Source organism: Musca autumnalis, unplaced genomic scaffold (assembly GCF_047663935.1).
Source record: "Musca autumnalis isolate F117 unplaced genomic scaffold, ASM4766393v1 scaffold_2, whole genome shotgun sequence".
Lineage (NCBI taxonomy): Eukaryota > Metazoa > Arthropoda > Insecta > Diptera > Muscidae > Musca > Musca autumnalis.
Window position 1 is genome coordinate 3,564,455 of NW_027411755.1, and position 27,512 is coordinate 3,591,966.

A 27,512-nucleotide genomic window follows, 5' to 3' on the forward strand; every position below is an offset into this window, starting at 1 on the left:
TTGACAACGCAACTCAATGGGTCGATTTCTTATTGCGACGCGAGTCGTGTCGCGTTGCCAGTTGCAATTTTTCCATTACGTAATTTTTCCACCGACGACGTCAAATTCTGTCGCCAGTTCATTTTCCGGCGACAACAAATTAGCTGTCGCCGTGCATTTTTACAAACGAATAAAAACAAAAATTGAAACGTTAGTAACATTTTCATTTATTTTAAGTGAATTTATTTAATTTTATATACGTTTTTTGATGTTTTAGTATTTATATTAGTAAAAATTACTACAAAACAGCAATTTGGAGTCAGACTTTTTGGCGAAACTAAAGCCACTTTTGATGAGGTGTGGAAGGATGTTGCGGAGCAATTAAATAGTTGTGAGCGTACACCAGATGAATGGCATTTTGACTCAATTTAAATCCAAACTAAAGAAAAAAAATCTCAAAATAAGAACATTACAACTACAAGAGGTGGACCATCACAAGAAATATCTTTGTCGTCGATGGAGCAACCGGTAGCAGACTTACTGAAAATTAATATGGTTTCAACTCCTGCAGGTGCGATCTACGGAATTGAAGAGACATGGGATTATAATAACAGTGAAATTAGACAAATGAAAAACCTCAAAATGAAGTAGAAATTGACAACGTACTTGACAACAAAACGTTTAAACTAAAAATCTTTTCTATTCAGTGTTGCATACCGCCTAATGCGGCGCTATGGTGGGGTTCCAACTGCTCAGTCGGGGCATCACTTCCAGGGGGATTCATAACCCTGCCACCATCAGCCCTAGGGGTCGAACAATAATGAAAAAGGGACTCAACATAAAAAAACAAACAAAGACAAAACGATACAACACAACATACGAACATGATGAAGGAACTTGGTGTTGTAGTTCCCCCACTTTGCCCACCCTGCCTTGACCCTTTCATCCTGGCATAACAATAAAGCAAATTTTTAAAGGGCCCCAATTTCCACACACTCTTACCTCACATTAGCATCCTCCTATTTCCCTCTCTTACGGAAAAACACTTAGCAATTCATATTGAAAACAATCAAACATAAAAATTATTTATTGACATAGTTAAGGTTCTTAATTCTAAACAAACAACAATCATGTCAAACACTGAATTCCTAACTGCCTCTCTCTTAGTGAGCCAATCACCCAGGCTACCACCATTTATCAACAGACTATTGCCAAATCTGGCCACTTTAAAACACTCAACCCCTTCCTAAAAGAGCTCTCTTACGGAGGAATAGTGGACGTTACCATATGTCCACACAAGAAAACAAAAATAGTCCTATTGTATTTTTGGGGTAACCCTACACCCACGCACTGTTCCTGGCATTAGAAATTCTTACAAATATTCCTTAACTTAACACTTATATTCTACAGAATTACTAGGGACGTTCACACTTAGATTATTTTTTTTAGTTAGATTAGTTATATGGTTTTTTATCTATAAAATTTTTTCTTTTTTTACTTTTTTAGTTTCAACTTATGTCATCATTAATTAATAAATTTATTTCTTTTCTCTTTTGCAGTTTTAACGCTTCTTCTGGCGCACAGGTTAATGGCAAAACATGAACACACTCGGGAGAACAAAAATATCGAAATTTTACCTGGTTGCTGACATTTCACAAAACAAGATAATTTTTTTTGGTTCTTAAACGTTACGGCATCTTACTCCGAGGACCTTCCCTCAAACAACAGGGATTTTCTCCACTAAATATCGACCACAGAAATATTAAGCCGTCTCATCAAAAATTCACCAGGCAAAGGCTGCCATCAACAAAATTATGCGTTTTCTCTTCTCAATTAAGAAATATCGGATTTATATCAACATCAAGATTTTTGGCCAATTTGAAGTACATCAATAAAAATTCCTCAATAAACGGTGCTGACCTCCTCCAGGCATATACTTGGAGGGGTCAGAGTTCCTTTGTGTTTATTTGCCGATAGAGTAGGCGAAATCTTTAATAAGACAAAAAAAGGACACATTCAATCATAAGCCATAAAATGGCAAAACATTTTTTTCTTGTCTTACATGTTTTGTTTTTCGCAACACAGCCAAATAAACTGGCATCACCAAAACACAAATAAATTTTGCCACTACTTTGGTATAACAATTAAACTGTTTACACTATTTCTTTATTCTTTTGGGGTTTTTTTTATATTTATTCAGGATGTTTAAAAAATGGTTCCTTGCCACAACCAAAAGACAAATAGGAGAAATATTTTCCCCGTTATGCCTTTTATACTGCCAAAACCAATGCTGATTTTCCCATTTTCGCGGATTCTTCGACATTTATCGATTTCATTTTAAACCAACCCACTGTCAATCTACAGACACCTATTGGCCCCCTCAGTGTTGTATTTACCTGCCTCCTGCTTTTAAACTGGCAACACTGTAACTTTATGTATGACTCGGCCACATTCTGTATCCGGTTCTCTCATTTTTTTATTCGCCGGCAGCAACGAACCACATCCATGGAAAAATGCTGCCGGTTTTTGTTAACTAATAAAAAGAAATTTAATTTTCGTGCCACACGCAACAAAACATCGCCATCTCCAAGTTCATCGATGGAAATGGGGATGTGCGTGTATATTGAAGTGATCTTATCAAATTTCGCTGCAGGATGGCTGAAAACCATGGAAAAAATTAGCGTGAACTCCATACCCTTCAAATGACCATGAAGCCATGTGGAAACCATATGCCATTTTGGATTTTGGAATAAAGGTAAGCATGTGCATTTCTATAGTTTTGTGAGTTTAAACATCATGAATGTTCATTTCAGCAATAATTTTCCCAGCAATAATTTTCTAGTTGAATGAAAATTTTTCTGTATGGCGTTTTGCGTACGTGCAAAAAGTGGCGTGGGTATACCAAAAAAATTGCGGTGTCTCACCATTCACACATTTATGTACATGTGAATGTGTGTGTATGTCCACTCATTGATTACCGTTTTGGAGATCTGCAATGACTTTGCCTGTGGTATTATGTATGTGTGTGCATACTTTCTCATTCAGTACAAGGCTTAGTCTTTCAAATATGCCTCCACACATTTTGCTTGTGCGCCCCCGCATATGCTACAATTTTAATCATCTTACTCAACAAGTTTAACAAAACGTACGAGGTGACACTCCAATAGAGATGGTGAGTAGAGAATTTCCATTCATTATATCAATTTTTATTCAACAATTATTTCTTTTTCTTTTCAGTTCCTTTTTTCTTAAATGATGATCCCCATCAGCCTTTTATAGAATTCCGTTTCATCTTGCGACACATTTTATTGACTGCTGATTTGTAATTTGTTTTGGAATTGCTACCTTTACTCTGGCCGCTAGAGCCAATGAACATAATAAAATGAATGTAACGCAACCATCTACCTGTTAAACCATACCACAATTAGGATAGCTTGGAAGGCTCAGTGAATTTTAATTTTATCTGTGGATGCTTTCACTAGAGAAGTCGGTGTAGACAACAGGTAGGTTTTTCATTTGTTTATTTGCCTAGCTGTATAGTATATTGCCTGATTTGTTTTGGTTATTGTCTAATTCTTTCTTGCCTTTCTTTTCCTTTCAGGTCTTCATTGGTTTTGCCCTCGTTTACGTGTTTTCAACTACTAGTGTGGACTCGCTTGAATAAAATTTCGCCCGCATTGTTTACAAAACAGTTTGGGCAGGTATCATTTACTCGTGGGTTGTGAGTGGACATCACCAGCTGCCTCGCTGAGTCTTAACCTCAAAGTACCTGGTTAGTATTCATTGGTGTTTTTTTTTTATTACCAAAAGTGTGTGCCTTTATTATTGACAACAAACATCAGTGTCGTGTGTAACGAGACAGCAAAACAAAATTAAAAGTAGATGTACGTGTGCGTTCAGATCATCTTCATTGTTAATCATGGCTTCGACAAATATATAAAAAAGTGATCCTAGGATGGTGTTGTGTTCAAAAAAAACCTTTGTGTACTCAATGGTAATAATCGGCTGCGACGAATATATCAAGAATTGGCCTAATAATAGTATTGTGTGTTCCAACTATCGATAAAAAAAACAACAGTATGACAAGTGTTTCCATAAAGTGGATTATTAATTATTATGGGTTAGAAAGTGCCATCAAAAGAAATAATGATTGAGTTTACTGATCTTTATAAAACCAAAAAAAAACATGATCAAGTGTTTCCACTAAGTGAATTATGAACTGTTATGGGTCAGAAAGTGTCATCAAAAGGAATAATGAATGAGTTTACTGATCTTTATAAAACCAATCTTATGGATTGTGACCATGGCCATCTGAATGAGACATGTGTGTTTTTTTTTCAGTGGATTTTTGTGTAGCATCGCTCAATAAGATTACCAAAAGTGTTTACCTAACTTTTGTTTACATGCATACAATTAAGATATTATTGAATATTTTTACGCTTGCCACGCATTTTTTTCTTTTAGTATAAAAAAATAATGAAATATTTCAATTTTAGTAACACCTTCTCATTTTCTGTTTCTAGGTAGTTTGTGAAAATTAAATTTATAAGGGAGTGAAGTGAAAAAGTGCACAGCAAAAAGTATCCGTATTCTACATCACACAAAACCCAAACATACGTTTATTTGGCTGTCATACCAGTTGTTAATATACCTGGCCTGCCGATCATCAAAATTGTGTACGAAGATTATCTGCTGATGGAGTTTTACCTGCCATCATGAAAGGACGTAAATATTGGGGTGAGTTTTCCTTTTTGTTTTCTTTTTTTTTTATTGCGAATTTGGCATGGCAGATACAAACATTGGTGCATTAGTGGATATATTAGACTGTTTTGAAATTTGGAATGTAAACAAAAATAAAGTAACGTAAAAGGAGTGGAATTTTTTGTCTATCATTGAAAATACGTACGTGGCTTGCCAGCGTTACAGACTTTGCTACCATATGTTTTTCTCTTCTGTGCCTCATTCCATTTATATCCCTATTATTTTTAATTACTGGTGACTATTGATTAGCAAAAAAAACATCGCATATAATAAGTTCGATTTACATTTTTTTTTTGAAAATTATTCGTGTTTGTCGGGATTCTACGATATATTAAGTGGACCTTTGTGTGATTTTATTACCTGCGATTTTAATTACGTTAAATGCTTTTGAGTATTGCGACAAAAAAAAATTATACCTGATTGAGTCTATTACGTTAATCTGTGGCTGAAGGCTTTTCGCAAAACAAAATGTAATAAAGATTTAACAAGATTCAGTGGTCATTTATAAGCAGACGTGAGGGTATTTAAAAACATTGATACTACAGATTCTCGGAAGAATTATCTTGGACTCATTGAACATTCTGTATTTTGTCGCATGCTACATGAATTTTGTGACGATGACAGAAGCACTTAATACTGGAAAATTAGCTGCATTTTTTTTTTCTAAAAAAAACTTGGCCATACATATAACGTTCCTTAACTCATATTGATTTATATTTACGTATACCATTACTCATTTTCATCTATATATTACTTCGTACCATTAAAGCAAATATTTCTATCCTCATACTTATTACCCTATATTTAACGAAACATAATAAACCAAACATTTATAATTTAATTTTTTGAATGATTGTCTTAATTTGGGGTAAGGCATAAACTGGCTGGGTGGTTCAACGGATTCTTTTTTCAGGTATACTGTATATCAAATGGGTTTGTTTTAATTAGTATCCATTATTAAAAACGAACTGTGTATTACGTTCTGATAATACCATTTAAGAACAACATCGGACATAAATAGATACGTTACAATGGTGAATCTTAAGTGTATGGTTTCTGTGTGGGAGACAATTGATTATTTACATCCCTTTGAGCGATTAGGTGACCTTGTTGGGTGAAGATAGAAGTTTTCCCTTATTGACCTTTTGTGTTTTGACGTAAACATGACCGTCTATACGACGTGAGGTGTGTGATTTTCGTCCCAATGGTTATGGATGTGAAAATGTTAGGTGTGTTTACTTCATCTACCTGTATGGATCATCGTTCATGTCAACTACTTTGCACATTCAATGAATGTGTAATTTCATTTATGGTTTTTTTATTCAGGTGTGAGCTAGGATATTAAGAATCTGAATTCTTACCCCTTGACTGATTTCTATAGTTTTTTTTTTTTGAGGTCGTTTTGTTTTTTTTTTTTTTTTGTGTCCCAACGTGGGGAACTCCCACGCCCTGTTTGTCTCAAAAAGCCGGGCAACCTTAGATACTTCTTAGCCTAATGAAATATATGTGTATAATCTAACAATGTCAATAATTCTAATAGTAAAAATAAATGCAAAAGGCAAAAAAAATGGACGTTCACAAACATTCATTTTCTTAACCTATATTGCACCTAAATTACTATATCACAGAATAATTGCACTTTGTTATATTTTAATATCTTTGGCGTGGAAGTTACCTAAAGGTTTACCTTGCAGAGTTTCTAATTCGAACATGTTGTTCCCGATAGGCCTCACAACTCTACATTTCAAAAACTTTTTACAAAATTTGGCGTTTATGTTGTTCTTGAAGTCTGAAAGCATATGATTACGCCTATACACTTCTTGCCCTGGTATTAAACTAACTTTCCGCGCTCTCTGATTATAACGTTTGGCACTTGTTTCATATGCCTTGTGCAGATTGTTTTTAATCTTTTCTCGCATAAGTTCTATTTTGTCATGTCTGTTTAATGGATCTATTTGGTGGTCCGTTAGTGATTGTAGCTTTTTGGCCAACTTATAATCGGTGCCACTTGAAAACATATTAAACCCAAAGAGGGCGAAAAAGGGATTCACGCCGGTGGCTGCATGTACAGACGTGCGAAGGGCTTTCTCGATTTCGGGTAAATATAAATCCCAGTCGCGGTGATCACTTTCAACATAGCTTCTTATAGCTGCCAACACGGACTGATTGACACGCTCGGAGGCGTTCGACTGTGGGGAGTAATATGCAGTTGTCATGTGTTTTATTTTGTAGTTGTCGACCATTTGTTCGAAGGCTTTCGACACAAACTGTTTCCCGTTATCGCTATGGATAACTTCTGGGACGCCGAAGATGTTGAAAATCTGGCTTTCCATAAACTGTACAACATTTTGTGCAGTTGCTTCCCTCATCGCGTGCAGAAAGGTAAATTTAGTGAAATGATCCACTGCGATGAAAATATATGCGTTTCCTTTCTTTGATCGTGGATATTTCCCGAGGAAGTCCACGTACAGTTTTTGAAATGGCCTTTCAGTGACCACTTCGTTTCCGATTTCTGGGTTCATATTCTGGTTTGAGGGTTTGGTTTCCTTGCAGGTTCTACAATTTCTCACAAACTGCCTCACTTGGGAAACCATCTTAGGCCAATAATAAAATCTTCTTAACCGATTGAGAGTTTTTGTGATTCCTTCGTGTACGATGTCATTGTAGACGTGAGCCTTTTCTATTAGAGCATATGTGATCTCTTGTGGGATCCACATTTTCCACTCATATTCAACCAAATCTGTGTCGATTTTTTTCATTTTTATAAATATTTTGTCGCCTTCAACTTTTAAGTCGGGAAGTACTTCGGCATTCTCAATTATGGTGTTTCGTAATTCGACATACTCCTCACTTTCAAATGCGGTTGTTTCGAAATCTAGTAGTTCACTCTCATCAGTTACTTCTTCTACGGTGACATTTGAATCGATGGGCATTCTAGAGAGTGTGTCTGCAACCACATTTTCTGATCCTTTTCTGTGTTCAATTGAGAAGTTATATGTTTGAAGTTGGAGTGACCATCGGGCCAGTCTACCGCTGAGGTCTTTTAGTGACATTAGCCACTTAAGACTAGCGTGGTCAGTAATAATTGTAAATTGCATTAATTCCACATAAGGACGAAAACGTTTTACTGCAAGCACGGCCGCTAAACATTCCTTCTCGGTTACTGAGTATTTCTTTTGACACGCATTTAATTTTTGAGAGTAAAACGCGATGGGATTCTCCTCTCCATCGTCGTTTTTTTGAAACAATACTGCACCGACTCCATAGTCCGACGCATCGCATTGAATAAAGAACTCTCGGCGGAAGTCAGGGTGCCGGAGGACAGGTGCAGATGTCAATGCTTGTTTGAGGGTGTTGAATGATTCTAATGCTTCCGGAGTGATGACGAATTTTTGACTCTTTTTCAATGTGTCAGTGAGGGCGGCGGATATCGAGGCAAAATCTTTAATGAATCGCCTGTACCACCCAGCGGTTCCTAGGAAGCTTCGTACTTCTCTGGGAGTTTTCGGTACAGGGATTTTTTGAATCGCACTGACCTTTTCTGGGTCAGTCTTTAAACAGCCATCTCCAATGATGAAACCAAGATACCTTAGCTCTCTGAAGCAAAACAATGATTTTTTAAGGCCGATGGTCAAATTCGCTTTCTGCAAGCATTCGGCTACTTCTCCCAGTAATTTAATGTGGTGTTCGAAATCGTCTGCAATAATCAATAGGTCGTCAAGGTAGATAAACACATTGGACTTTAGTCTTCCAGGTATCACCTTGTCCATCAACCTGCAAAGTCTCTGCGCCGCATTGCATAACCCGAACGGCATTACCCTAAATTGGTACAGCGGTCGACCTGGTACCGTGAAGGCTGTGTACGGCTTCGCTTCCTCTTCCAGCTCTACTTGCCAGAAGGCATATTTAAGGTCGACGCTGCTTATAAAGTGGGTTTGGTCTATTCTACTTAAGATGCCGTCGATGTTCTGCAATGGGTAAGCATCTTTCACAGTCAATGCATTTAATTTCCTGGCGTCTAAGCAGAAGCGATTTTTGCCAGGTTTTCGTACCACCGTTGTTCGGTTACTCCATGGGGAGTCACTTTCTTCTATCACTTTTAACGCCAGCATATTGTCAATCTCCTGGTAAACTATATCTTGGACCGCCGGCGACATGGGATAATGCCTCTCCTTAACCGGATTAGCACCTTCGACGAGCTTTATCGCATGTTTTTCTAATTTTGTACATCCTAGTCCATGCTCTTCAAAAGTAGGGAATTTTTTTATTACTTCTGTTAGTCTATCCTGTTGTTCCTTCGTCAGGACATGCATTTTCGTTTCTTCATTGGTTGATGACCCATGTATTTTCCGTTGTAAATCCAAATCGACTTCTTCGACAGGAAATATCTCGGGAGCTATTTGGAATAATTTCCAAAAATCTGCACCGAGATATAATTCCTGCTCTAGATCTGGGCATAATATTAAGGTCATTTGAGCCACTTTTCCCTGATATTCAACGTCAACTACAATGGTACCTAAAATTCGATGCAACTGACCTGAGGCAGTGCTGACATTTGATAGATAGGTTTTTATTTCTATTCCTAGTTCTTCTACGACTTCTCTGCAATGTTTCCCTAATAAACTCACAGTAGCACCAGAGTCGAGAAGGCCTTCAATTTCCTTCCCTTCTATCTTCACCGTGGCATATGGTCTTGGATCTTTTCTGCCATGGCATCTTAAAATAGCTTCCGAAACAGATTTCTTTAAAATTTTGTATTGCTTTTGCTTGTTTCTCATTTTTAGAATACGTTGTTTAGTTTTAATTTGAATGTTAGATATTTCGTTTGGGTTTTCTACCTCTTCGTTTTGGAAAATTTTTGCCCTTGTTTTGGCGTAATACTCTTCCCTAACATTTAAGGGCAGATAGTGTCGAAGTTTAGTATAGTGGATATCTTCATTGGGTTCTTTTAATTGGTTTGGGGGTTCGGAACAGCGGGTTGTTCGGAGGAACGCTGGTTCCCCGCTGCAACCGCGTTCTTCCTCCCGTTTCCCGACCTACAATTTATGCACTTTGGTGCAGTCGTGTTTGGTTTTCCGCATTTAAAGCAAAAATAGCCTCTTTGATTTGAAGTGCAATCCCTAAAGACATGACCGGGGTTCTGGCAATTCCAGCATACAATTTGATTGTTGATAGCTGATATCTCTACTACATCCTCTTCTTCTTCGAACATAGGAAATATATTAGTCTCTCCTTCTTCTTGAATGGCATTTACTCTAATCGGTTTGTTAGCTGGTGGTGGGGGAACTGGAACAGGGTCGCGGCGGAAAAATGTTCTTTCAATTTCCAAACATTCAACTCGCAGTTGTTCCAGAGAGGAAACATTCATGGAATAAACAATACTAGAAAGGTTTTTTCTTAAGTTCTTTTTGACAAGGGAAATCATTTCGAAATCGGAAACTGGCCTTTCCAATTTCGAACGCATTAAATTGATGTCATGGAAAAATGAATCTATTGATTCCCCGGGTAATTGTTTCCTTTCTAGTAAGTCCCTCATTTCCTCGAAACAAGTGCGCCTAGTTTTAAATCTTTCTAGCAACCCATATTTCAGTGACTCCCAATTCCATATCGCATTAATTCTTTGTTGCAACCAAAACCATTCGATCGCAGGACCCGATACAAGCATATGGAATTCATTTAATATTCCTTCCCAAGTGAGTCCATAATGAGATTGGAAATATTCCAGGCGATATATAAAATCCTCCACAGTGAGGGTATTAGGTCGTCCTGAAAAATTTATTCCGAATCTTTCAACTCTAATTCCTTGTGCACTAGGAACATTCATAATATATGAGTGTACATTATTCCTGTGGTTTGAATTTTGGTTATTATCCCGTTGTGGGGGTTGTGGTTGAGGTACAGAGTTGTTATCGTTTAACGATTGAGGTTCTATGTTGGGCATCGGACCTGGCTGAGGTAATTGATTTGGATTCGATTGTGACTGATGTCCATGATTTATATTATTTTGTGCATGAATCCCATTGGATTGTGGTTGAGGATTAGTATTTTGAGAAGTTTGACCATTACTAGTCAATCTAGTTATTGACTCATTTAATTTATTAATGATGCCATACACCTGCTGCATTTCTTTGGTCACACTATCTTTTACTAAATTGTGGATGTCTGTACTGGCGTTTTTTAAACTTTCTTGGACCAAACTTTTCACTAAATTACTAACCTCATACTGATTCATTGACGTATTAGTTGGTAAAGTGGATTGAGTATTCTGGGCTAATCTTGCTTCAGCACTAGTGGAAGCTTCTCTGTTTATTATGGTACCAGATAGATCCCGTATTGATGGGTCTCTATTTGCATTTGCGTCTTGCATTGTTTTCTTTTTTGACTTTTTCTTTGGAGATAGAATAAACCTACTCAAATCAAATGTTGAGGAACGATTTCTTTTACTTCTTCTTTTGGCTGACTTAGGCGTGTTCATTAGAATTTCTAATCCCAGTTCAGGAATGCAATTATTGAAATGAAATTTAGGTCAATGTTAAAAAAAAAATAATGGAAAATTTTAAACACAGCTTAGAGCTACTTATTTCTAGTTGTGAAAATACTTAGTCGTTAGCAGATATATGATAAAAATAATAATAGTTTGTTATAAGTTTAGTTTCTAGTTTACACACTACGACAAAACAAAATTTTTTTTCTTTTTTTTTACGAACACAAAATACACATCTGGGAGGTAATAGGAGGTATTTTCAGCTGCTTGTGAGATCAATTGTGTGGTTTATTTTTTTTTTTTTTTTTTATTATAAATTGAGATTTCTAGAAGTGTCCTAAATCGGTCATCATGTTGTATGGATAAAATGGACTTACACAAAAAATGAACACAGTTAATGCAAAAGGTAACAACAAGGCAGTTTTCTACTTATTTTGTGGAAAAAAGTCCTTGTGTAAAGGGAATTTTCGTACAATACAGTCTGCGACTGACGACGTCACAGCAGTTATTGTACTTTTCCTAATGTTAACCCTCGTCTATTGCCTTTAATATTATTAAATAAACAAAAACACGGAAACATAGAAGACAGGTCATAAACACAATACATTCTTTGTTACAATCGACGAACAAGAGCTATTGTATAGACCCTATAACATGGAACGAGACATCCTAATTTTCTAAAAAACCTAAACTAAATATTGCACTATTATCACAGTTTTGTATAAAAATTGTGGATACAATATCCGTTAGACATTAGAAAATGCGATATCACGTTTTGGAATATTTCACCCTATGGTCTATTGGATTGCGCTTAGGTGTTATTGCACATATTCGACATTTAATGTCCTTCGTCTATTTTAAAAAAAATATTTTCTTATTTAGGCAGTGCTGATGTTGTATTGCACCTTGATTTTTTTTGGACGATAGGACAAACATTTTTGGTTTGGGCGCCATATTGTTGCATACCGCCTAATGCGGCGCTATGGTGGGGTTCCAACTGCTCAGTCGGGGCATCACTTCCAGGGGGATTCATAACCCTGCCACCATCAGCCCTAGGGGTCGAACAATAATGAAAAAGGGACTCAACATAAAAAAACAAACAAAGACAAAACGATACAACACAACATACGAACATGATGAAGGAACTTGGTGTTGTAGTTCCCCCACTTTGCCCACCCTGCCTTGACCCTTTCATCCTGGCATAACAATAAAGCAAATTTTTAAAGGGCCCCAATTTCCACACACTCTTACCTCACATTAGCATCCTCCTATTTCCCTCTCTTACGGAAAAACACTTAGCAATTCATATTGAAAACAATCAAACATAAAAATTATTTATTGACATAGTTAAGGTTCTTAATTCTAAACAAACAACAATCATGTCAAACACTGAATTCCTAACTGCCTCTCTCTTAGTGAGCCAATCACCCAGGCTACCACCATTTATCAACAGACTATTGCCAAATCTGGCCACTTTAAAACACTCAACCCCTTCCTAAAAGAGCTCTCTTACGGAGGAATAGTGGACGTTACCATATGTCCACACAAGAAAACAAAAATAGTCCTATTGTATTTTTGGGGTAACCCTACACCCACGCACTGTTCCTGGCATTAGAAATTCTTACAAATATTCCTTAACTTAACACTTATATTCTACAGAATTACTAGGGACGTTCACACTTAGATTATTTTTTTTAGTTAGATTAGTTATATGGTTTTTTATCTATAAAATTTTTTCTTTTTTTACTTTTTTAGTTTCAACTTATGTCATCATTAATTAATAAATTTATTTCTTTTCTCTTTTGCAGTTTTAACGCTTCTTCTGGCGCACAGGTTAATGGCAAAACATGAACACACTCGGGAGAACAAAAATATCGAAATTTTACCTGGTTGCTGACATTTCACAAAACAAGATAATTTTTTTTGGTTCTTAAACGTTACGGCATCTTACTCCGAGGACCTTCCCTCAAACAACAGGGATTTTCTCCACTAAATATCGACCACAGAAATATTAAGCCGTCTCATCAAAAATTCACCAGGCAAAGGCTGCCATCAACAAAATTATGCGTTTTCTCTTCTCAATTAAGAAATATCGGATTTATATCAACATCAAGATTTTTGGCCAATTTGAAGTACATCAATAAAAATTCCTCAATAAACGGTGCTGACCTCCTCCAGGCATATACTTGGAGGGGTCAGAGTTCCTTTGTGTTTATTTGCCGATAGAGTAGGCGAAATCTTTAATAAGACAAAAAAAGGACACATTCAATCATAAGCCATAAAATGGCAAAACATTTTTTTCTTGTCTTACATGTTTTGTTTTTCGCAACACAGCCAAATAAACTGGCATCACCAAAACACAAATAAATTTTGCCACTACTTTGGTATAACAATTAAACTGTTTACACTATTTCTTTATTCTTTTGGGGTTTTTTTTATATTTATTCAGGATGTTTAAAAAATGGTTCCTTGCCACAACCAAAAGACAAATAGGAGAAATATTTTCCCCGTTATGCCTTTTATACTGCCAAAACCAATGCTGATTTTCCCATTTTCGCGGATTCTTCGACATTTATCGATTTCATTTTAAACCAACCCACTGTCAATCTACAGACACCTATTGGCCCCCTCAGTGTTGTATTTACCTGCCTCCTGCTTTTAAACTGGCAACACTGTAACTTTATGTATGACTCGGCCACATTCTGTATCCGGTTCTCTCATTTTTTTATTCGCCGGCAGCAACGAACCACATCCATGGAAAAATGCTGCCGGTTTTTGTTAACTAATAAAAAGAAATTTAATTTTCGTGCCACACGCAACATCAGATATAAATTATAAATTATTTTGACACTTTTCCTCTTCCGTTAATTTGAAAACATCCAAATTGTACACAGTTTCTCCTCTATTAACTTCAGAATCTCACTTATTACTTTGACAATGTGGGCTGAGCGATCGCGAGGTTAGTCATTGCCATGGGATTTTTGAAAGCTTCCTTCTGCAAAAAAACACACACTTTAAGGAGCAGGTGTATTGCTGTTGATCTCTGGGTTTTTAAGTCATTTTTTAATGTATCTACTCTATAAATAACAGCGTCGTTTGAAAGCAGAAAATAGTCTTTAAACCAAAAAATTAACAATTATTTTGATGAATGTTGGAAACCAAACATACTCACAATACTGATGGCAATTCTATTATTCGATTTATCTCTTAAGTGTCGCATGATAGATGCTACGTAAACTATCATAGCGATTATGAATCTTCACGTAGGGAGCTACTCACAAGTGAGTTGCAGTTCACTTTCACCTGCTCGAGCTATTATGATTGAGCAGGGAGGAGCACAAAAAGTGAACAAGGGTTGACAAGTCGGAAAATGGAAAATAATGGCGCGACTTGTGAACCCTTGAAATAATAATTTGTGTTGCCATACCGTCATTTTTTGCACAAATAACTTTGAGATTAATTAATTATTATTTTTTGTATAAAAAATAAATAAATTTTCAAATTAATAAACATTTCTAGCAAGAAAAATGTCAGTTATTAACAATCCACTGTAAAGGAACATTGATATTGGTAAAAGAAAATACAACATTAAAACAACATGGCAACATCTGTTCTTTTGTTTTGGCAGATATGTGAAAATTGTTTATTTACACTGAAGAATTCGTTAACTTTATTGGAAAATCGTAAAAAAGTGAACAAATGACGTTTAAAAACGTCATTAAATGGCTACAATAAGTAAATGTTTAATGTTGCATTTTGGGTGATAACAGAAATGGCAAATTCTGAGGAATACCAAGGAAATGAAGTGGAAGTTGTGTTTAGCACCATCTCCCATTCTTTCCAAGACTGCGACAACAAAAGATCCAAATCGTGTACATTACTCTCTCTAGGAATAACAATTGCAGACATGGGTTGCTCCTGATTGGGTCCTTGTATAGTTGTGAGCCGCTTTATGCAGAATGTACCTTTTTGATCTGTCCATACCTGAAAACTCGATTTAGACCTTCCTTCACTGATACATACCACGGGCAACGTTTTAGTTACAGTACTTGCTCGGGCATTACCGTGAGATAGGGATGGCTCTCACGGTAATGCCCGAGCAAGTACTGTAACTAAAACGTTGGGTGGGTTGGCCCGACACACTAGGTCCATCAAGAATGATCTTCACGTTCTAGAGAGGGAAGCCCAACCATACTGGATAGAATCCCTTGCTCAACAAGCATTTCAAGTAGTTTTGAATAGCTTTCACATAGTCGCAGGTTCTAATGTAAACAAATATAGTGTGAATAAAGTCCACAACAAACCAGAGTAGTTTTTGCTCAACTATACTTGGGATATTGCAGTCGTCTAAATTCTTAGGCAAATATTGATAGCACCATGCACAGCACTCTGCGTCTTTTAATGGTGCGATGCCAAACCTAGTCATATAACTCCAGTGGATAGTTACATGCCATTCTTGGAACTGAAGGTAGACCCAATTTTGTACCAAATTCTGAAAGAATTCAGAGATTCAGACCGAATTCGTAAAGAACTCTGAAAAAAATGTTAGCGGTCAATGTCCTAAGCTTTAAAAAACAAGAACATTCGTTTTATGCAACTATAAACATTATGGTAGAAATTTATAATAATGATATTTCTTTCTTTTTATAAGAATAAAAACATAAACGCCCATTTGTTTTTAAATTTTTAAGTTGACCTCAAGCCAAATTAAAACCAAAGAAAATAGCGTCCAAAGGTCAACAATAACCTCACAACATAAAAAATCTCTTATTATTTTTTGTTACTTTCAACCTAAAATACAATTAATTATCATTACAGATAAAATATTCGTATTTTTTAAAATAAATGTTCACACTTAAATTTTTTTGTTCAACTCACTTTGATTTCGGTAGTGAGAAATTTCAGCAGAAATTTGCCTCTTTTTCTCACCTTTTTTACATTTGTAATAGCTAATTTTTTCACGAACGTGAGTTTTGCTCACCCTCTTGTTGTTTATAATAAGGGAACAGTGAGAACATAACATCACTCACGGCGATATGATGTTTATAATAGGGGAGGAGGCGAGAAAGAGAAAACTCACGGTGAGAGGCCGTTCATAATTGGGCTGTATATTTTCCTCACTAAAAAAATTTTAGAAAACTAATGGGTCGATTCCGTATTGCGACGCGAGTCATGTCGCGTCGCCAATCGTCTCTGCGACAAAATTTAAATATTGTATTGCGACGCGAGTCGTGTCGCAAAAGTCGCCCGACGACGACAAATTCTGTTGCCATAAAGTCATTTTCCGGCGACAACAAATTAGCTGTCGCCGTGCATTTTTACAAACGAATAAAAACGAAAAAATGAAACATAAGTAACATTTTCAGTTATTTTAACTGAATTTATTTAATATTTTATATGTTTTTTGGTGTTTCTGTGCTTATATTGGTAAAAATTCCTACTACAAAACAGCAATTTGAAGTACTGCTTGAAAACATGGAAGCACACCCCAAAGTAGCTCGTGGAGTCGGACTTTTTGGCGAAACTAATGGGTCTATCTTGTATTGCCACTAAACTTGAGTTGCGTTGTCAGTTGTCTGCGCGACTGAGACGAAATGTTGTTCTATTAATGTCAACTCAACCGGGTGGTCGATAAACATGTTATCGATCAGTGTTTCTTCAAACTAGTGACCTCTATTCTCCAAAAAAAAAAAAAAAAAAAAACATTTTAAAAATAATTGGGCTTTGCAAAACTCTTTTGTGTATTCTGGATAATATTTTAATATTTTGTCTGAGTTTTCGAGCAAACTTGGAAAACAACCCAAGATTGGAATATAACCTGCCCATTGAATCTTCGGATCGTCAAGTTTTATTTGCTGTCCCAAAAAATGATAAGTTCGGTGGAATTATTTTTTGATGATGAAGAAAATGTACAGGACATTGCATTTATTAAAAGAAATTTGAGGGACAAGTCGAATCCATTGGAATTGCCATCTGCACTGTAAGCTGATGATCATGTGGAAAGATCTGTATAATCAGTAAATTATTTCAAAATACGCCTTAAATATTTTCGATTGCCAAAGGATGCCGTAGTTTACGTTGTGGAAACGTTAAAGGATGACTGCAAAGTAAGTTACAGATCAACAGCAATACCCCCACTTTTAAAAGTGTGCGCAGCGTTGCGATTCTTGGAGGAGGGAAGTTTCCAAAAGTCCCATGGCAATGATTTCAACAATTGCATGGCTCAATCTACGTTGTCGATAGTATTGAAGGAAGTTGTCCACTTGATAGAGGACAAATTGTGCCAAAATTGGATCGTTTCGAAGTTGACAAAGGAGGAAAAAAGGCAAAATAAAAACCATTTTTATTCAAAAACGAAATTCCCTGGTGTAGTTGGCTATATAGATGGAGGATGTTCGTCATTTGTACTTAAACTGAACCTACTGTATTTGTCACCAAATTCATTTGCAAAAGATTTGCTGCTGTCCGCTTCAAAGGCGATAAATTCATTTCAACCACCAATGGCGTTGATGTTTCTTTTATTTTGTTTTGCTTTTAAGTGTGTTTGGTTTGCGACGTGGTGACCATGTTTCGCAATTTGTTGTTAAATTCCTGGGCTTGTCCTTTGACAAGTATGTTGAATATCGCCTTCTTTTATGCCACTATAGGATAATGAAGGACGTCAACTCTCCCCTCTTTAATAAGTTTGTGTTTAATCGATACTATAGGAATCCTCAATTGTCATTTCCTATATTTTCGTCGTGGATAGGAGAGCATTCTTTTGTTGTTAGGGTTTCAAGATTTTGGAATCGGTTACCTCTTGACCTACGTAATTTTACTTTCTCCACCTTTGTTTTTAAGAGAAGGTGTTTTGAGCATCTCTCTAATAGATTAATGTAGATTAATGTTTGTTTACTAGTCACTAGTTACAGGGTATACATATATACTTGTGATATTTGTGGCTGGGGAGCCATATTTATATTGTTTGTTTTTTTTTTTTTTTTGGATTTTTTTATGGATGTGGTTCCTGTAGACCTTCTATGTTCACTCTAGTGATTGAGTGAAACATAGCATTTATTGTGTAGGGACGTCCCTTGCTCATCTCCCCTCCACTTTTCTTAACATTTGTTAAGTGAAGTGCAGTGGTTAGTGGCTATGAATAGGGAGTCTATTTATATTTGTATTTCAATGAATTCCTTTGATAGTCATTAATCATTGTATGCATAGTATTTATGTATATATTTTATTTATGTATTTATATATATATTTAATTTTAATTATTTACTTCTAAGTTCTTGGTGTTTGGATATTGTAGTAAGATAATATAAGTTATTGGCCATGTTGGCTTTTTTATATTACAATTGATGAATAAATGAAATGAAAAATGAATCCAGGCTCTGCCACTCTTCAGGTGTTCGTGTTGAAGGTTCATGCCTGTTTAAACTGTCTGAAATGGATCTCCACGCTTCATCCGCTGTGGCTTTGGTTTCACCAAAACTCCCAAACTCCTCGGGCTAAGTTTGGATTTTCACTCAGTTTATGAATTCATATTTCGAACTGCTGCTTTGTCGTTATTTTCACCATATTGATATACAAAATTAATTAATGATGCAAAGAATCAATAATTGTTAATAAAATGTTTATTTTTCCTTCTATTTTACTTCTTGTTTCTTCGAAAATGTTCACTGCAACTGAAAATTGGTGGTTGCTGAAAAACAGCCGCTTCGTCAACTGAGATTCGCAACTTCAGTTGAGAGTTGCCATACGTGGATCAATTTTGACAACTGGCAACGCCACTCAACGATAATTGTTATCGATGATCGACCCCTAAAGCCACTTTTGATGATGTGTGGAAGGATGTTGCGGAGCAATTACATAGTTGTGTGTGTACACCAGATGAATGGCACAGTGTATGGACTCATTTTAAATCCAAACTAAAGGAAAGAATAAAGAAGAATATTACATCTACAGGAGACGGACCATCACAAGAAATATCTTTGTCGTCGAAGGAGCAAGCGGCAGCAGACTTACTGCAAAATAATATGGTTTCAAGTCCTGCAGGTGCGATCTACGGAATTGAAGAGACATGGGATGATAATAACAGTGAAATTGGACAATCTGCTGAGGTAGAAAATGAAAAACCTCAAAATGAAGTAGAAATTGACAACGTACTTACCACCAAAACGTTTAAACTAAAATATCATTTTCTATTCAGATATAAATGGCGAACATCTTCCTTTGCTCCATTATATGTACGTGTGTTCCGTCAGTGCATCCGACAACGCCGGGAAATTTGTTTTTAAATAAAAATAGTTTTTATTTTGACGCTTTTCCTCTTCTGTTAATTTAGAAACAATCCAAATTTTACACAGTTTTTCCTCTATTAACTCCAGAACTTCACTTAATACCTTTGACAATGAGGGCTGAGCCATCCCGAGGTTAAAGTCATTGCCATGGGATTTTTGAAAGCTTCCTTCTGCAAAAAATCTTAAAGCAGCACACACATTAAGGAGTGGATGTATTGCTGTTGATCTGTGGGGTTTTTACTACTACTGCTACGTTAACTATATTTTCTTCACTATCATAAAAAAATAGTTCCACTGAGCTTATCATTTTAGAAAACTATAACTATTGTGTACAACTTGCTCTGTTATTTTTTTCTGATTTATTCAAATCAATTCATGCTACTGCCTTCTTAAATATGTCATGGTCTTGACAATTTTTTCCGGTTTGGATTTATATTATTTAAAAAATTCACAAAGATATCCATAATTTCAAACTGTTGTGCGTGAACTTTTTTAATTATTTAAATGGAGAAACTTTTTTGGTTAATAATAAGCAAAAGTTTGTTCAATCCTGCAACAGAAAAACATTTTTGAATAAAAAAGTCGAAAAGTCATCACTCTAACAACAAACATACTTGTTGGCATCAAAGGTAACATCATGTGGGCGCTTTCAACTTAATTAAACAAAATGGTTTTTAGGTTTCGCATCTTTAATTACGAACTAAGATTAAGTTTTATTTTTTATTATTAAAAACAAATTTTTTAATTCGAATTGATAGTATGTCGGTATTATTTTCAAAATTGAGAAATGTGTACGTTAAACTAACTCCACTATTAGTTATTTAATTTTCAAGTCCACATAAAGTACAGTAAACATGTACATACATCATTTTATCAGAATGAATTCTGTTTTGGTAGTATTTTACATTCTATCATTTTATACTATTCTTATGATCTAGAGGGGGTTTCTTTATGGGAGCTGAGCAATAAAAATTAGAATACATTTTCATTTACACCCATTCTATATACTAATACTTAGAACACATCATTCTATTCATTGACTTTGTGTTTTATATATACATCAGTTATATTGTTTATATTTAAATATTAGAATATCTGTTTGCTTTTGTTGTAATTATTTCCTGGTTACCATATATATTACTATTTTTAATTAGAATAGTTTATTTTATTTAAATTAATTCAGTATTTTGTTTTTGTTTAATAAAAAAATAACAATGTCCAACATGAAATAATAATAAAACCATGTTTAAAAACGTTTCAAATAAAATGGATTTCCAATAAGGTTACATTTTCAATAATTTGTCTGCAATATGAATCTATGATCTAACTAATTGTCTATCCGTTTATGTAAAAACAGCAGAACGTTTATCACGATTCTTGCCTCGGCTGATGGTGCGTGCTTTGAATGCAGCAGCATTCACGAGATGCTAAAATAAAAAATAATAGGATTTAAAACCATTCACTATAAAAATGTATATAACGGGATTTTTCTTACTCTTTCCAATTTAGAGGCTTTAAGCTTTGGAGCACCATTGGCTGTATCTAATTTGGTTCCCAAACCGAAAATATCACGAATGAATTCGTTTTCCTGCAATTGTGACGTCATTCCGGGACCCATTATTGTACACAATGCTGAGTATTGAAGATGCACAGCCCAAGAATCCAAAACCATTGACTCGGAACCAAAGCGTATGGTAATTTCGGGGGATATATCCTCCTGTAGGGCAAAGAAAAAATAAAGAATAGTGAAAATATTTTTCAAACACATGTGGCTATGAATATGTAATCGAAAAAATAATACATTTTGAAATTGTTTTCAAAATTTTAAGTAAAAATAAATTAGCAGTGAATATTTTTGGTTTTTTATTTGTTTTACAAAATGCTTGTAACCACTTATCAGCACGATTATATACAACCGAATAACAAACGCTATGAATTCTTGAAGAAAGGCGTTACAAATCAAGACGAAAGTTTAAAATGTAATTGTGAACAATTAAATTCTGAAGACAATGACCAACCTTCTCCATCCAAACTTGGAAATGTTGAATGGACAGGAATTGCACCAATGGGCCGTTTAATTGACCCTCGTATTATACCCACAAAGTTATCACCGGATCAAGCTGAAGCCATTGCCAGTGATCAGCAAAATGATTGTTATAAACAACAACCTAACCGTTTTTTGAAAATACTACAAACAGTTTATCCCGATCTTTATGAACGACTACAGCAAATGCCCAAAGATGAACTTAATAGACGAATGGAACAACAACGTATGTACACAACATACCAAGTGGATTTTTGTAATATAAACGAGTATCCAGATGGAATTTATAAATCTCTTAAAGAGGAGGATGAGACTAGCAAATTAAATGCCAGCAAGTTATTGAAAAAACAAGAACCCTGTGCTGAATTCAGGGCAAATATAATGGAAGAATTAAGCAAGCAAATGCCAAACGCTGATCCATGTGTAAAGGCGTACAAGCCATTTAAAATTTCTTTTGCCGATTCAAATCGTTTCATTAACTCTGGTAACAATTCCCATTGGCAAAGTGGAGAAGTCTTTAAGAAAAAGGCCAACTTTACAGAATATATGAATACCATCAACAAAATCGGATGTGTTATTATGAAAAACAAATTGCATGACCATCGCAAGTGCAGTGGCAAGCATTGCAGACATCAACTTGTCCACACTTGTACGAAAAATATGTAAATTTAGTGTGAATGTTGGATCTATTTAAGAAAATAAAATAATGTGTATTTGAATTTACCTCTAAATAGCGCAGCACATCTCTAAATGTTGCCCTCTGGGCTTTGCGATCACGTTTTGCCCTATATTTATGAGAATCTGTGGCCAATTGTTTTACTGCATCGATTAAATCATTTAAGTACTCGTCCAAAAAGTCTTCATCATGTGAACGGCCACACTCGAGTATCAAGGCCAGGGTTTCACCTGCGGCCATGCGTACATCCAAATGGGGTGATTGCAATAGTCCCATTAGCTTTTTGAAAGATCTGTAATGCATGTAGAACAAGTTATTTAATATATTCCCATTGATATTTATATTGATTTTCCACTCACGGTAGCATAGATTGTCCGCCTGTCATCCATGACACAAAGTCACCAGAGGGTATCATTGTCAATAACAAACCCCAGGCAGACAAAGCTTCAGCATGTAGAGCGCCAGCTTCATTGCTAATTGTAACCGGTGTCTTGTCATCACCCTTAAGGTAGCTGGCACTAAATATAGCTTCAAAGAACTGCATCAATGTTACCACATCACCTATATCCTCGCCACCGAAGAAATTCAATAGACCCAAGGCCGTGCAACATTTTGCCCGAGCATCAAATGATACAGACTTGTCTTGGACAGTGGTTAGTAAAAACTGATTAAGAGCCTTTGATATGCCTTCATCTCCTCCCAATTGCAGTACTAACAATGGGGCTAATCTGGCACCCCATACTTGCTCTGAACCCTTTCCACGTCGTATACTCTTTTCGATAACATCGATCAGCGTTACCTTACGATCATCAACAAAGTCTGGCATATAACGATGCATCAGAATTTCACAGATACTCTGCAATGCCAATACACGAGTTTGTGCCGATTTTTCAGTGGCATTTTCCAAAGCCTGCATGAATTTCTCCTCGTAACGTTCATTAGACGACAATTCATCAGAATCATTGACCGATGATGCACCACCATTCTCTGACATATACGAATATACCGAGGCATTTTCATTGAATGATTCATCTTCAGAGTTAGAATCGCCTTGGCGACCTGCAAGAAAAAGATAAAAACAAACATTTTATAAAAAATGGCATTCACTTGCACAAATCTTCGATCATAAAGCTCAACTCCAACGAGAAATTAATTAAAATTAATATTGAAAAGATCTTCGACCTAAACATTTCATTTTACTTCTTTTATTTTTACTGCCAACAATGCAAATTAAAACTCAATACAAAATCAAAATATTACGCCGTGTCTTTAAAATTATCTCTATAAGTATGTAGTATATTCTTTGTCACCTAAATTCTCGTTGTTATTGTATATGGAAATTTCATTTACTCACAGCTGTTCCCGTGCAAACGCAGCGATGTGGATGTGAGAGTTTTTTAACACGAAATTTTGTTATTCTATTTATTTTAAGACATTTCAAGGTCGTCAACGGCGCGTCTGATCGGTAGACGATAAAACAAACAAACGTATAAGCCTATACAAAATATGTACATACACAGATGTAATCTCATAATGAAAAAGTAGCTTTTAAATAATTAATATATATTAATAAACAAAAATTCGTAAGCAGATTTACAGATGTAAACATTTGAGGAGTAACAGCATCACTGAAAGTGTCTACCTTTATATTTGTCTTGTGCCAGTCTGCCAGTCTATGAGAATTTTCATGAAAAAGTTTTGAGCTTGTGGGTAAAGAGGAAGAAAGGGAGCTCTTTCGCCGCCTCCGCTCTCTCCTAAAAGCTAAACTATTTTCATGTGCTATTTTCAATGGCACAAGAATTTAGTATCTGTTGTACGTGTTTGCATAAAAGCTGAACTGTCGTTTAAATGAATGACCAAAACAATTGTTTTGGTTTTTCCAGCTGATACAAGAAACACGTTTATATCAACATAAACATAAAAACCATTCACAATTTAAAACCTTGAAAGCAACAAACATTATTACGTTAATAGTGGTGAGCTTTCTAAGTACATATGTATGAATGTATGTATATTTATTTTATACAAATGTGCTGCTAAAGTAGATCGTTGCCTAAGAAATGAGCAACCAAACAGTGGATTTTAAAAGTATTTGTCCATATTATAATTTATAATAATTTATTATGAACGAATTGAACTAAAAATTGTCCATAAAACATCAGTAATAGGAAAATATTATATTTTTATCGCCAGAAATAATGAAAATTTAATTTTTTGCTTTTTTTTAAATTTTGCCTTTTTTAGGGCGAAGATCATTTTTAATGATTTTTGTTAATTTTCTCGTTTAGAGTTAAGCTTGATGATCTGAAATTATTTGCAAGTGAAAAAGGAAAGCCAAGGACTCGAACCCACATAGTCACCAAATTACGTTACCTGGTTTCATTGGTGGTAAAGCAAATCTTCGGACGTATCGACTATGTAATGGCTTCTCTGTCCTAGAACTTATCGTTTTTCAAATGCAAATGTGTTTTGTACATTAACGCGGATACTTGGCCACAGAAATGTATTTTCTTCACGACAAACGCTTTTTGCGCTGACTTTGAAGTTATGAGTTTTGGCTTTGAACGCTAACACGCCATGACAACATTTTTTTGATATGTTTTTCAAGGACGTGGGTTCAAATCCCAGCCGGGCTCATGCTGAAATTATTTTTTTATTTTTTGCCTTATTAAGGCGAAGGCCATTTATAGTGTTATTTAATTAATTCTCTTTCGAGTTGTAAAATATAAAAGTATTTTAATTCTAACGATTTTTGTCGGTAACTCAAAAAATTAGTTAGATAATCGCACTAAATAGAAACAAATAGGTCTCAATTTATAATTTTCGATTCGAAATCTTAAGTGAAACTAATTACAAATTTATTTTGTCAGTAAACTAATACTTTCTCACCATGGTAAATACTTTCGAACTGTAGTGTAACTAAACATTTTTGTGTTATTTCCTTATCACCCTCATGGTCATTCATTACTACATTTTACAAGATTAGGTACATATACATTATTTTGTAACAGCTTACATTTCAATGACAATTCCGATAATTCCCCAACTACCGCCCACTTTGCCGTTATGCAAGGTGATAATTTGGAAAATCATGCATTCATTTTCTAACGAATGATGCAATAATTTTCCGAAGTATGGTGAATAATTGTTTCATTGGATTAAATATCATTACTTTGAGATCACGGAACCACATTAATACGCATACACTTTAATGTACTCTCTATAAGCTCTCTTTTATTCTCGTGCTTACCTTTGCCTCCTTTCTTATTTCGTCGTGGCATGTTGTTGGCTGATTTGTGTTTGTTTTTAGATTTTTCTTGGTTTCTTGAAATTTTAACGGAATATAAAGACGCCGTATTGGTGGGTGATGCTATACTTTTAGAAGACGTTTCTGTGGCACTACCCACAAAATAATCTCCTTTAGCTAAATTTAATGAGTTATGCACACGCAAATGACTTAATTCCTCGATATGGCAGGAAGACGCGCGTTTTTCTCAAAGGTTGACTCAAACAAAACACAAGTGACAGGCAAAAAGCACGAGGTTTCCTTCGATTGTCTACTCGTTTTTTATTGGTATCTTTTGGTTTGTATTAAAATTTGTTTTCTTTGTTTGTTGTTGTTTTTGTGGTTGTGGAGAATTGCTTGCCAATTATTAATTGTTCACTTTGGTTTCCAGCACTTAATTTTACACAGAAATTAATTCCTTATTTATTTTTCACTAATGACCGTTTAGAATCAAGACGCAGAATTGCAAAAGTTTTGAATTTTCCAATTTTTAATTGTCGAAAAATTTTTTAAATGTTGTTGTTTTTGCTTTTTATTTCTTTTAAAAACTACTCCACCAGTTCTGTGGGAGATTGAAGGTCTTTGTGTGGATTCGATTTTGTTGCTACTCCTTTTTATATTGTATTCTTGCAGACTCGACAAAGTTATTTCGCTTATTGTTGTATTAATATCGAATATTGTTGTCGTTGAAGCAAATTTCATGATTAATTGCAACAAAATAATATTTTGGATTTGTTTCTTCTTGCTTTGCTTGTTGTCTCTCGCTTTCGATTATATAGAAAACTTTCTCACAAGCACAATTTATTATAGCGACGAAAAAGCCAAATGAAAATTACTCATTCATTTGTGCAAAATCGATTGCGAACAAAAGAAAAAAATGCAAACCACCAAAGTCGGGTAATGTTTTTTGTATCTGTATGCTATTCACAACACTATTTCACAACAACGTGTGAAAGAATTAACAGTAACAATTTAATGAAATTGTTAATTAAATCTGATTCTACAACTTCAGAGCTTCGTAGATTTGTGAAATAAAATATACCACACAAGCTTTTTTGCGCAAAAACAAGGGTTCTGAAGCTCACTTTTAGATGGTTCTCATAATTCCCTGAGACTCTCTCCATTTTCGTAACTGGTTCTCGTGATTCCGAAATTGTCTTCATTTTCGTAAATGAACTCGTGCCATGTTTACATTAGACGTTCAGACGTTTTCGTTCGTAAATTTTTGATATGTCGATGGTCAGACTAGCAAGGTTTCTTGACACCAATTTCGTTAAAGTTTCTTTTCATGTTCCGTTGGTCCCGGTCCACACTAACGTGAATTTTATTAAAAAGTTTTACGGAATTAGGTGTTCTTAAATCGAATTCCCCACTACAGAAATTTTATGATTTTACTCTACTATGTCGATGGTCAGACTAGCAAGGTTTCTCGAAACCAATTTCGTTAAAGTTTCTTTTAAAGTTTCGTTTGTGTCCACACACGTTAACGTGAAATTTAAGATTTTTGCGTGTCCTCTTTATTCTACCATTCGCGTTTGTTGTGCTTCTCATACCAATAAAAACAAAAAGACATAAATAAACCAAAAAACAACACAAAATTAAGTCTGTCTGGTTACTTTCCCAGCAAGAACTTTCTCAGAGAGTAAGGGGTTTTTATTCTCTTTTGCTAGAAAATTGTAAAAAGTAAACAGACACCTTCCCAGCAAAAACCAGCAAGCAATCAGCTGAATTGCCAAAACAACAATTTGTCCGCCAACACGTTGTATTTTATTACTAATAAAAAAGAAAATGAAACAAAAAAGTATTTTTCCACTTTACAAATCTGTTCTCCATAAAACAATACAATTTGACTATGTTATAGTAAGTTTACATTTACGAAATCCACTCGATTTCACCTGTCAATTCCTTTGCTTAAACGTCAAATGAAATCCAGTCGATTTCAGACGAGTTTTCATTTGACGTATACACAAAGGAATTGACAGTTGAAATCGAGTGGA

At 35.3% G+C, this 27,512-nt stretch overlaps 2 protein-coding genes and 1 long non-coding RNA gene across 6 annotated transcripts; 2 read left to right on the forward strand and 1 right to left on the reverse strand.

The window, feature by feature from the left end:
* LOC141393530 (uncharacterized) lies at positions 1-13,622 on the forward strand. Of its 2 annotated transcripts, XR_012410116.1 has the most exons (8): positions 1-189; positions 257-550; positions 1,539-2,734; positions 2,793-3,151; positions 3,217-3,482; positions 3,581-3,751; positions 4,503-4,716; positions 13,033-13,622. It is a non-coding gene; the product is annotated as an uncharacterized lncRNA (long non-coding RNA). The 2 variants fall into 2 exon arrangements; XR_012410117.1 differs by lacking the exon at positions 257-550 and having other exon boundaries at positions 175-189.
* A 6,558-nt stretch (positions 13,623-20,180) lies between these two features.
* Positions 20,181-26,659, reverse strand: Ifrd1 (Interferon-related developmental regulator 1). 3 transcript variants are annotated; one of them, XM_073966584.1, is made up of 5 exons: positions 25,480-26,659; positions 22,589-23,288; positions 22,278-22,521; positions 21,005-21,226; positions 20,181-20,936 (listed from the first exon to the last, which is right to left on the reverse strand). In XM_073966584.1, exons 1-5 carry the CDS (start codon positions 25,508-25,510, stop codon positions 20,853-20,855), a joined length of 1,281 nt encoding a protein of 426 aa, XP_073822685.1. In that variant the 5' UTR covers positions 25,511-26,659; the 3' UTR covers positions 20,181-20,852. The 3 variants fall into 3 exon arrangements, with proteins under 3 accessions (XP_073822685.1, XP_073822687.1, XP_073822686.1); XM_073966586.1 differs by having other exon boundaries at positions 23,584-26,586; XM_073966585.1 differs by lacking the exon at positions 25,480-26,659 and adding an exon at positions 23,412-23,550.
* LOC141393529 (uncharacterized) lies at positions 21,236-22,284 on the forward strand. The gene has a single exon (XM_073966588.1). The coding sequence runs from the start codon at positions 21,389-21,391 to the stop codon at positions 22,217-22,219; it is 831 nt and encodes a 276-aa protein (XP_073822689.1). The 5' UTR covers positions 21,236-21,388; the 3' UTR covers positions 22,220-22,284.
* Positions 26,660-27,512: the final 853 nt, after the last annotated feature.